Below are 12,433 nucleotides of genomic sequence, written 5' to 3' on the forward strand. Positions count from 1 at the left end.
AGGCGGAACTATAGGGGAACGTAATAATGATCCAAACAAGGATGGATTAAAGTTGGTTTAATTGCATTTGCTTACATACAATTTTAGTAGATTACAAAGAGTGAAGCCAAACAAAATTGCAGTATTGAAAGTATGCTAAATATATCGGTGTGGTTGGTGCCTGAGTAAACCAAGGTGATTTATGAATCACAAATCCCTTTTATATTAACTTAAATATTTAACGTTTTAAAAATGGTACAAAGAACAAATTTCAGAAGGGTAAGAACAGCTGGAGAACATTTTGCCTATATTACATAGCTGGAATCAATGTTAATATCCATTCATCCTGTCCTTCATTTGTCTAGGAAGCCGAAAATAGCATCCTGAACCCTTTTCAATGAATTACTTTATCTGATAAACGTGCATTCCATCTCAACCTATTCATACACCACACATGATGCACACTATCTAAAATCGAAATTGTCTCGATTGTAAAGTCAAATGCATACATTTCCAAAAAAATGTATATATAATTGAGTTGTTGCCCGACCCTTGATCATATTTGTCATGATTCAATAGCACTGAACAGGCCACGAGTGGCATACACGAGTCAAATGCATATTCTTCAGCAGATGTAATACAAAAAATATCTAACATTTAAAATTGTCATTGTTATATTACTATAATGGGATAATAAGATAGCCACATAATAAAAAGGAGTGTACACAATTGTACTGTATCATTTGTAAACATCCATTTAATCAATTACGAAGAATTCAGCATAGTTGACAGAAAATAAGTATAGTAGTAACTTCTCCCCTTTTGGTTGTTCATCTCTGATGCCAGAGGCGGTAAATGTAGTACAGTGACGTGGTCAAGTAGTTTTACAGTGTATGAAATGTATAGGCGCTAATCAGTTTTGTCCAGCTCTGTGAGCACACAGAAACATGAATATTGGGTGAAATGGGTGACCGAGTCTGAAATGAGAGAGAGAGAGAAAAGTCATTACACAAATATGCGTTCTTAATTATATCCATCTATAATAACATTGTCTGCTGGGTAAAAGTTTGGCGCATGATATAAACAAGTAAACAATACCCCATGTGATACATTTGTTCCATTTACAGTTAGTGGGTCTAGTGTTGGGTTGCAAATATTGACTGTATAGAAATCCCACTTCAATAAACGTCTACGGATTCTGAGCGGAGTACCGAAAGTCAGTTGATGTTGTGAGGGTGATCATTATGAAGTTGATGATTTATTTAAAATGAACATGTAGATGACGTTGACACCCACCTGGTGCCCCGATGGCGGCTATTTAAAACAAGTTTAAATTGGCCGTCATATTCATTCCCATCTAAGTAGTTCCAAAGAACACTACCACTTTAACATAATGCTACCGTCAAACCAAATCGTGTAAACTTACGCAGCAGTTTGCTGATGAAGGCCGGACGTTTGGATGCAGGCAGGTGGATCCCTATAAAGTAGACGGGCACTCCCGATAGGGCGATCCCAATGCCAATCAAAGAATTGATGGTGTCACAGTAGAGCGGAACCGCCACCAGGAAGACTGAGCACATACAGAACACAACCGGGTACAGCAAGGACAACTGCAGGAGAGAGGAGCAAAGGTCAAAGTTATGTATAAAAGCAATCACTTATCACTCATATACGTACGGTACCAATAAAGATTGTTGTTGGAGTTTAATCATTTAGAAAATGTCCTTAAGTTCCCATCTGAGTGAATAAGATGTTAAAGTGATGACATGACTTTAAATGTTTTCTTCATCATTAGATCAAACATAACTGATTGATAACTGAAATTAATACACGTTTTTGCAAAATAATGGTTGAGATGGTTTGGCACACAAAGGCAGTATCGGTCAAAATGACCTCGGATCACATGTTACACGTTCTGTCCACTAGGGGGTCACCTTGAGCGGCCGGGGCCTGTCAGGCTCCTTCCAGCGGAGGTAGAGCTGCCCCGCGATGGACAAGCCCATGAAGAACCAGTAGCTGAAGCTGTAGTAGTTGATGAGCTGAAACACGTCCTTCACCGTCAGGTAGACCAGCGCCATGACACACTAAGGACCACACAGGACCAGGAGAGACGTCAACGACTGAAACGTTTCATTTTTTATGTTGATTTATGACTCAAGAGATGAAATAGTTATTTAGAAGTAGATAAGTAATAGGTAAAGATTGACAATGACATGAACGTCGCGATTGAACAAGAATGCATTGTAAATATGTATTCACCTTACATCCTACTTTAACTCTAGTAAATATTTAATACCGAGACAGCCCGTGCTAATGTCATAATAACATAATAACTTGTGACGAGGTGAATGTAGCCTGAATGCAGAGGACCCCTGTACACACAGGTCGATCGTCTTACATTGAAGAGCAGCGCGGGGACGGGAGTGAATCTCTCCACGTGGATCATGGACAGAGCGTCAGGCAGGTGGCCCTCACGCGCCCCCACAAAGAACAACCTGGCCAGATGAGAATCGAATCAATGAGAAGAATGTATTGATATAAATATTATCAAGACAATAGGAACCAAATACTAAAACATACATGTTAGAAATATAAAGATTATTAGAAGCTATTAAAGCAAAAATAATATGGAGGTGTAGTGAAACAGCAAGTTCTTGCAAACAAATAACACAATTCATTCAAATAATCAAATGCGCTTTAAAAAAGTGTGGCGCAACCCCTGCAGCACAGCCCCAAAGTTCATGTGTGATCATGTGACAGTAAAATAGGATGGTCTAAATCCGATTTTGTGTGCTTGTGTCTATGCGTTCCGTGTGTGTGTGTGTGTGTGTGTGAGTGTGTACCACCACTAGACCTCTGATACTCTGCATTGCTCATGTGTGGTTTCATTGTTCTGAGCTCATTTCATGGAAGACCGAGCCCAGGACAACACTGTACGGTACGGCCATCAGACAAAGAGCCCACAAAATAACAGATGGATATGCCTGAGAATCCCAGTGCGGTTATGGTTACAAGCACATTATCCCGTTCACCTTTGTCTTTATGCCATGTCTTAGCTTGGTTTAATTTAGCATTTGATTGTGAAGATGAGGTTGCATTATGCTTAGCTAAGCTATGATGCTCTTATTATTATTTTTTTACCAATTCCTAGGCGGATTTATTGAAGCACTTCTGGAACGCAACACATTTGCACAGCGACGACAACACTGGGGGCAGGTCCTCTTTATCTTCATGGCATTAAGGGGTTGTGTGAAGACAGACCAGCTCCTTCCTCAGGAATGGTGAACTCTTCTACAGGCCTAATGATTATTAGTTCAGTTCAGTCCATTTATTACACTGTGAAATCCAGGACAGCAGCCAGGAACTGGTGGTCCAGCCATGTGTGTAACATATTGGGGGTCATTAAGCATGACAGCATGTTTTATTCAGTTTGGTTGTTTTTGCAATGGTCACCCTCACTGAGTTACCTCTAACTGCCTATTGGAAGACATGCATTTAAAATCAACAAGTCCCTTTGTGTAAACACATCTGCAATGCTAAATGGTAATGTCTAACGCCTAGGCCCACAGCCAGCAGCTATAGATGGTTCAGAGGCCTGTATTACATTTGCTTTCAGACCAGGTCACGTTGCAAGATACTGCCCTAATGGCTGCTAAATTAGGATTCATAGTTTTGCCTTCTTTAGTATGTGATGGATTGCATGAAGTAGTTTACTGATGCATAGGAGTCTGTGCCACATCCTATAGAGATGATTTTGCATGTTGCCCAATGCTTGCATCCTGTGTGTGGTTTCTAGATTTACTCTTGATGTCTTATTTCTGCCCGTGACTCATCCTCTTATATCTTCTAAGGGATCAATAAAGTTTCCTTATTACTTTCAGCTGAAGATTTGAGAGAAGATGGATATGCAGCAGACTCTTGGTCAAGGTGCAAAGAACCAGTTGAGCGCTGTGATTAAATATTTACTTAAATCTATTTCCCGAGAATATCCAAAATGACTGTTTACTTAGTTAAAATAACTCTAGTCTTCGGATAAAGAAACACCTATGTACTTGGCAGCAAACCTTTTTGAAAAATACAACATTTGATGATACCTATAGCCCGTTACTAGATTTGGGGTATTTGAACGCTTCATAAATATACATTACATATTTTCTAAGGTCTTTTGGGTTTATCTGGTTGCTAGAACTGCAGGGAAAAGTGTTTTTATAATGTTTTAATCTTTCATAATGAGGTTGAGGGAAGTTGGATGCAGACTATTTTCTTCTCTTAAATTAATCTGTTAATCTGTAAGAGTGAAAGGCATTTGTGTTGGGTGTGTTTTTTGTAGCATGCCAGTAGAATTTGATCTTTCAAATGGGAAACAAAAGTGCTTTAACAAACAAGCACTCAAATAATATCAATAGAAAATAGCTTTAAGCTTGCCTTCATCTTTGAAACATTGGTGTGACATTGTTTCTGAAATTGTTTTGCTCTCAGGCGGTACCAGGTTTGTAGCCATACTTGTAGCATGCCGGTAAACCCTGTAAATGAAACAAAAACCCTTTGAGACCCCCCCAATGGGGTTCCTACACAGGTTAACCCATTCACGCCTTTTCCAAAAATGTAAAAAGGATAGGACCAATCAGCGCTCGGGGGAAGGAATATCAGTTCATTACGAACAAGGGTTTCCCAAGCCCACCCATTAAAAAATAATAATGGAGGTGCCCAAAAACCTAGGGTGGAGTTGTGTTTACCTGGAGGCAGCGATGATAGAGGCGTTGAGACCTCCGTAGCAGGACAGGGCTACAGCAATGGGGATGATCCAGCTCATCACCCCTAGAGTTTGGTCGGCAAACGTCTGGTCGACAACAACACAACCACATCCCTTAGTCAGCATTGGAGTCTCATTTCAGATATTAGCTTTAACAGAGGAAGAGTTGGGTTTGCCAAGCATCTTTTTTTCACGTTACTTTGACTTCGATTTACTTGCATATGTGAATTTGACGTAAAAATAGCAGATATTTACGTTAAATTATATAAAAGCTATATAGAGTACATGCCTCTTTTTTGATGATATACATGTTCCAGCAAAATATGTAATGTATGTGTGCACACACAAATATAAACTCCATACTGACCACAGCCACAGCATCACTAGCCAGTATAGCGCTCATGTCCAGAACAGCGTAATAAGCTATGTTGGTCAGGATATAGATGACGGTGACTATAGGCATGGAGATGGCGATTGCCAGGGGCAGATTCCTGTGAGACACGCATGTGATCCTTTAGTTGACGTTGCATTTGGAGAAACGCCCAAGATGTACGACAAACAAACGTTACCCTTATGCTGACGGTGTGGGAAGATGTGCACCTTTCAGGGTTCTTGATCTCCTCGGTCACAAAGTTGAGGGTGTCCCAGCCCGAGTAGGAGAACAGGGCAGAGTAGAGGGCCAGGGCGATATCGCCTGGGTCTTTGGAGGAACCCTCGAAGGAGGACTCAAAGTTGGCCGTGTAACCTGGTGGTGGCACAAAAATTAGACACAGAAATTAAGAAAATCTGAAAACAGCTGTATAGGTCATGAGATACAAAATAAAAATGAAGATTCTCCAATTATGACGGTATATCCAATATTTGTCTAAATCTATTCTTCTATTTGACCAGCCTACATATAGGCTGTGCAAATGGCAGAATGGAGGAACGAGACACAGGTAGGAACATGAGAGCCGGTCAGAAAGGTAGGCAGTTAGCAACCAGAAATGTTAGCGGCAGTGGCGTAACTATCGGTAAGCAGGTTATGCGGGCGCGTACGGGCCCGGGCCAATCAGGGCCCCCCAAAAAAAATTAAAAAAATTCTCTGCATACCAATCTCAATCTTGATAGGGCAACCAAACACCACGACGAGTGTCAAGTTCACGTTGGTGCTGCAATACGACATTCCTTGCTAGGCACCATGCCTATAGATCAGGTTGTTTGAAATAATGTTCTTTAGTTTTGTTGCTCTGACCGTTCTGTTTGATATTGTGGAAAGGGTGAATGATTCAGAGCATGATGCATTTTAAATGGCATTACTTCTGGTCTTGAGTCTTTGTCACTGAAAATAAACATAGCTAAATTACAACCAATAACTTCAGTCATTGAGGGCAAAAATAGGCCCAGATTTTGTTATTTATTTTTACAAATCAATAGTAGGCCTGATTTGACTAATGGGCTTGGCATCCTTTCCTTCTGCCCTTGTAGTCCATCGACAAGCTTCCCACCAGCTTTCAAATTACAGTGATGCCACTGGTGGGCTTTGTATCAATTTTATTCACATAACTATCCCTCCCTACTATTTTGTAGTTCACCAAAACCCCCTTGAAACAACTCGTGTCTCATATTCTTATGCCACCATACACCAACAGTGCATGCAGGCCAATGGCAACCAAGCACGCAGTCCTTCCTCCCTCATTTTTAAAACCACAGAGACACAGACACAGACACAGACACAGACACAGACACAGACACAGACACAGACACACACACACACACACACACACACACACACACACACACACACACACACACACACACACACACACACACACACACACTCTACCCCAATGGTAGCCTCAATGTGTGACATTTTGTCAACTCCCCCTCTAAGGGTTTGAGGTTTGCACCACAATGTCCAGCTCACATGAAGGCCTCCCTATGCTTGACACAAATGATGGTGACAAGTAAGAAGGTAGTTTAATTAACGGCAAGATGAATTTGGATGTATCTATTTTACATAGATCTAAATGTATCTATGTAATGATGACTGAAAGTTGTGATGTCTTCAAGGGGCGAAGAAAAACCTACATACATTCAACATTTTTTACATATTGTCTCTGGTAAAAGTAAGTGAAGGTTAATGGCGCCAGTATGGGCCAGGGACTGTATGATGGACAAATGAATGACGGTTGGATTTGCTCACCCTGGCCCAACTTGACGATGCCAGTGATGATGATGAGAATGAGGGCTGCCACCTTAGCATAGGTGAAGATGTCCTGTACCCGAGTGCCCCACTTCACGTACGCTGCGTTGATGAAGGTCAGTAAGCCTGAGGAGGGAGGAAACACACAATGTGATGTTCTGTAGTAGAGATATGTATCGTTCTCAATGGTGACTTAAGAATGTCAAGTCTAGTTGAACTGTGTGTGTTGTGCATCTTTTATTCGTTCATGTTTAATTTCAGATTTGTACTCTGAAGACCGCCTACCTAAGATCCTTGCGTTTACAAATACACCTCATTAATGTGCAGTGTATTGTAAGCTAGTGTAATTGGTGTATTTATCACTCATACTACTACACTTACAGTGCTACCCCAACAAAGGTGCATAGATGCAATGAGTCAGGACTCAAACCCAATAACTGATACATGAAACCTGGAAGCATTCACAACACTCAACCACATGTCCTCTTAAGACTATGGAATATAATGTACTGTTCACTACAACCAGTTATAAAATCCCTCAGAACATTACATAAACTAACGGTACTAACTACCCAAGAAAAGGTACACCCAAATGTACACTTAAAGGGATACTTCACCCATTTAGAACCGGCGTTCTATCATTATAAAATCGCTATTGTAATATAAATAAATATATAAATAAATATCAGTCTAAACCAGTCTCCCCTTGGCCCTTTTTCTCATCTAATTTCCTCCCGAAATGACGTCAAATGACGCGTTTGACGTCATTTCTGGAGAAACCTCTTGTCCCGCTAGAAGGGCCGAGGACTACAACACACTTTTGGTGGAAAATTTTTCAACCAATAAGGAATGAGAGGGGGCGGGAGCTCGCGTACTGAGGGGGAATGAGGGGAGACCGACAGGTGGGCGGGGCAGCGAGCGCAATGCACTGTGGTAGTTGGAGGTTTCTACTTTGAGCCAGAGAGACCATGAAAACACTCTTTCTGCCTTTTTTCAGACTAGGATGAACGTATTTCAATTTTTTTTGCACATTTATAAGACAGTGAATTATTTAATTCATAAAACCGTCATATTCCCACCGGTGAAGTATCTCTCTAATTTAAGTCTACTTAGCATAATTAGTATACTTCCATGTGCCTTGAAAGAGGATTGTAATCAAAATGCTCTCGACACAAACTAATGCCTTAAAAAAAAACATCCATGAATTGCCTTTTTTTGAAACTTTAAAAAGAAACGAGTAATCCTTGGGTTGAACACCGCCGTTGCCCGCCACTCACAGATGCACGCGGCCGCGATGAGCCTCGAGGCAGCGTAGGGCGGCTCGCAGGTGGGGAACAGCGGCTGCACCAGGTAGTTGGCGAAGGTGATGGCGATGACGGCCTGGCTGGTGGGCTCGATGATGAGCAGCGACGTCCACAGACGGATGAAGGCCACGAAGCCGCCGAAGGCCTCCAGGATGTAGGCGTAGGACGCGCCCGACTTGGTGATGGTGGTGCCCAGCTCGGCGTAGCAGAGGGCTCCCACCACGGAGAACAGGCCGCCCATGGCCCAGATGACCAGGGAGAGGCCGTACGACGAGCTGTAGATCAGCACGCCCTTGGGGGACACGAAGATGCCCGAGCCGATCATGTTGCCCACGATGAGGCTGACGCCGTTGAGCAGGGAGATGTCTTTTTTCAGCTGCATACTCTCCTTGGGGGGCTCCTGGGGCTCCTGGGGCCGCAGGGTAGCGGAGGGCTCCGGCGGGGGCTCCGCGTCCTTCCCCATGGCTAGCTGATCCTCCTCCTGCTGCCAGGGGGGGGGGGGGGGGGAGCGGTTAGGACTAGTAGACTACTGGATTAACTAGTAGACCAACTACTAGGACACACGTTGGACCGACCACTAGATCGAGGACAGAGGAGAGGAGGAGCTGTTTGTAGTACATCTTATAGTGTGTCTAGTCCGAACAGCTTCTACTAGACCGGTAAATACACCAACCACTAGGCAGACTAGGAGACTTACTACTAGAACTACTAGACTACTTTACTGACAACTTCACTACTATACCGACTTCTAAATCGGCTGGTAGACCGACTACAATACCGGCTAGTAGACCCATGGATAGACCAGATAGTATACTAACTACTATACCGGCTAGTAGACCCATGACAATACCAGATAGTAGACCAACTACTAGACTGGCTAGCTAGTAGACCAACTATTCGACTGGCTAATAGACCAATGACTAGACCAGATAGTATAACAACTACTAGACTGGCTAGTAGACCAATGAATAGACCAGAGAGTAGACCAGATAGTAGACAAACTACTATACCGGCTAGTAGACCCATGACTAGACCGGATAGTAGACCAACTACTGTACCGGCTAGTAAACGGGCTCCTAGACTAGTGGTCCACTAATGTTGTTCACCCTGGGTAGACTAGAGAACATGAAGGCAAAAAAGGTGGCACAGAACAAGAGAAAAGGGGGGTTATCCATGGGTGGCTTTTATATCTTTTCCCTTAGTGTAACAGAGAGAAACTGATGGTGCCACGTCTGTGATAATCCAGCAATTTCAACCCTGGTTGTTGGAGCCACGGGTTCCAGACCCGTTTTGGGGCCCTACACTTGGCATGCTAGTGTGAGCGTGGCAGGGGCTGGAGGTGGAGGGACAGTGTTAGAGAATAGAGGCCCTGGTGGGAACTGGGAAGAGGCCTGCCAGAAACAAGGTCAGGGTCACAGGGCTGTTCGAAATGAGCCTCCGATATATAAGAAGGGCGTATGCAATGAGGTTAGGTCAAGATGTGCATCATAGGACAGGGAGGAACACGTTGTTCTGTAAACAACGTGTACGCAAGATTGTGGATTTTTGTTTTCCCTTGTAGTTCCTCAAGGTATTGGTATTGGAACAACTGATCTTGGTCTATCGCACAAATTAGAAAAGTACCACAAACCCCAAGAACATGTGATTCGCAAAGATAAGTTAAACGAAAATATAAAAGTGAGCTGAAAGCGTTCTTAATGTAGGGCACTTCTGTGGCTCATCCAAAGTTTGTAGTGACCTTATAAATTCCTCTGTAGGCCTTTGAGCTTAGAGGTAGTCACAACTAACGTTTGCTTTTACTCATGACTTGAGAGCCATTCCATACCTCACTAAGAAATTAAAGGGCTAGGCCTACAACCAAAAAACAAGTAGGCCTTCACTAGTAATTTAATAACACTGCACTCATAAATGGTTTAAATTAGCAATACAAGTGTATGTGGTTGTGTCATCGACGACTCAAGACAAGCACGTCATCTGTTCAAGACACGAGCGGGAAGCCCAGTTGTAGTGGTAATGCAACCGGCCCAATATAGTACAGTGGAAAAACGCCAATTGTTAAGCATCAAATCATGTCCAAATCTTGCAGACATTTCTAGATTGGCTGCCTTGGTGACGTCATTAGGTGACGTCATTACGACAACGGTGAGAAAGACTACACGTGGGTCTGGAGATAAAATAACTGATCAGCTGAATCAGCCTCAACGCTGGGCTTCCCCTGTCATCCTAAACCCTGAGGCGAGCTCGTGTTATTGTTTGCATATGTGCGTTATTGTTTGCATATTTGTGTCATAAGCGTGTTAATCCAAAAGACCAGGCAGATCGTTTGATAGCCTAAAAGAAACCGACCCGCAGCACCACTGATCCCGCCGCCATCACTCCGGCAGGTGTCTCTTCTCTACTCATTAATAGGTACTTAAGTGTAGACCGTCCTGTCCCTCTAAAAATGAATGCTGGACCATTTCAGAAAAGTAATAGTAGGCCTATCAGTGGGCTGTTCGCTCCGGAAAATAGGATCAAAGTGCCGTCGTTGCTTTGGTCGGATGTATGATCCAATATCCTACATCTTGTGGGTAGCTGAGCTTCCGTGTTTTGCCCCCTTTATCCATCTGATGCGGTGCACGTCCGCTGCAGAAGACGTGAACTCATTCTCAGGCATCCTCTTTGTCTCATATCAGCCGCTCCAAAACCTCCTGCTTATATTGAGCATAAACATATACAAATGCGAAGTCTCATCCTGACCATCAGCATCAATTGTTCGGTTGTGTTAAAGATATCCTACCTTATTTTCGTTTGTGGTGGTCGTCTACCGGTACTGGCAGCCAGCCAACACGGAGGGGAAGAGACTAGTATGCGGCATCTTGCAGATCGTTAACAACTGGAAGACTTCACCGGCGCAGCCCCTTCAGAGTCACGTGATCCCCACCATTACCTTTCTCGATACAGTTCTGGGGTGCTGTCAGAGGAGGAAGGTGTCTCAGTGTTGATTCGAAGTCAGAAGTAAAATGAACGGGTTCATCTGGTGGGCTTTGGGAAACCAGAAGCAGGATTTAAGGAATCAGCCATTGGAATCAACCAGCCGTTTGAAGCCCCGCAGGAGCCACCCCTCGCCTCAAGTTCATTCAGGTGTCACTACAATGTGTTGCAATCACAACAGGCCTTCTAGGGACCATGTGAAACGTTATACAAACGGAAAAACAGAGAAACAGAAAGAGGACCGAATTGTGCTTTCGAATAGAATAATAGCCAAAGTTTCAATTATATGCTGTATAGCCTACCAAATAGATGTGTTGTCTATTTAAATTCTAATGAAAAAAAAAAATCGTTTTTGTTTATTATTATTTGTCACTTGTAACACCTAGGCATAGCAAACAGTATGCATATATAACAAACGTGTTCTGTTTGGCCAAAAAGGTGACATTCAGTGATGAGATTAGAGCACAGAGTTGAAAGAGGAACCGAAAAAAAAAAGTAGTTAGAGGATCCTAATCTTGTTTTTTCAAATAATTCAGTTTCTCATGACTGCTGGACAGGGTTTGGAGAAAAACTGGTTCTAAAATGGGCGGTTTTGACCTTCAGGCAGGAAATGCCCTGTGCTTATGTAATGAGAGAATATGGTCCTGCGGGACAGCAGCAACACAAACCACTCACAGTGAAAACACACGGACAAAGACTGGTATTACGCAACCACCATAAGGAATTTATTTTATCAAAGCACCATGTTAATAAGCCCACACATTCACAAAACAAGCCATTGGCCTATTAATGAGATATCCTAAAGAATCGCTAAAGAAGTGCCAACATCCCAGGATCACTTAACCCCTTCACAGTGAAGACATGCTGGTCCATACTGCCCTAAAGGCGAACTATTAGGGTGTCAATATTGAAACACTAAGCGAAACTGAGACAAATGGCTTCAAAGTTTTATGACTGTCCAGCCATTTGTTTCGTAAGCAGATTAGTGGAAATTGTATTAATAAACAATGATCCAAAGAGGAATTTGATCCCTAAAAAAATAATGGAATGGGAAGTGCGGTGGAAAATCACAGTTGTTTTTTTTCCAACAACAAAAAAATACATTTACTGGAATAATTTGTCTCTTATTATTTTATTTAGATGTATAGGCCTATGTATTAAAGATAACGATAATGAGATTAAAAAGTCGATGGAAAAAAAAATATATTATTTTGATGGACTATCAACCTCATCGAGTTA

The 12,433-nt window shown here is 42.6% G+C and overlaps 1 protein-coding gene across 2 annotated transcripts; it reads right to left on the reverse strand.

The window, feature by feature from the left end:
* Positions 1-21: 21 nt before the first annotated feature.
* On the reverse strand, positions 22-11,805 carry slc7a6 (solute carrier family 7 member 6). 2 transcript variants are annotated; one of them, XM_056608412.1, is made up of 10 exons: positions 11,001-11,805; positions 8,195-8,702; positions 6,918-7,043; positions 5,333-5,477; positions 5,100-5,223; positions 4,716-4,819; positions 2,378-2,474; positions 1,914-2,063; positions 1,406-1,589; positions 22-956 (listed from the first exon to the last, which is right to left on the reverse strand). In XM_056608412.1, the coding sequence occupies exons 2-10, from the start codon at positions 8,682-8,684 to the stop codon at positions 889-891; spliced, it is 1,488 nt and encodes a 495-aa protein (XP_056464387.1). In that variant the 5' UTR covers positions 8,685-8,702; positions 11,001-11,805; the 3' UTR covers positions 22-888. The 2 variants fall into 2 exon arrangements, with proteins under 2 accessions (XP_056464387.1, XP_056464386.1); XM_056608411.1 differs by having other exon boundaries at positions 8,195-8,705.
* Positions 11,806-12,433: the final 628 nt, after the last annotated feature.

This window comes from Gadus chalcogrammus, chromosome 14 (genome assembly GCF_026213295.1).
Source record: "Gadus chalcogrammus isolate NIFS_2021 chromosome 14, NIFS_Gcha_1.0, whole genome shotgun sequence".
Taxonomy (NCBI): domain Eukaryota; kingdom Metazoa; phylum Chordata; class Actinopteri; order Gadiformes; family Gadidae; genus Gadus; species Gadus chalcogrammus.

Bases quoted from the DNA above. Each gene is read 5' to 3' on its own strand.
- slc7a6 (XM_056608412.1), bottom strand. From the start codon at position 8,684: ATGGGGAAGGACGCGGAGCCCCCGCCGGAGCCCTCCGCTACCCTGCGG. The intron at 7,044-8,194 runs GTGAGTGGCGGG...CTCCCTCCTCAG, and splicing joins CATCGCGGCCGCGTGCATCT to GCTTACTGACCTTCATCAAC. The intron at 5,224-5,332 runs GTGCACATCTTC...CGTGTCTCACAG, and splicing joins GAGATCAAGAACCCTGAAAG to GAATCTGCCCCTGGCAATCG.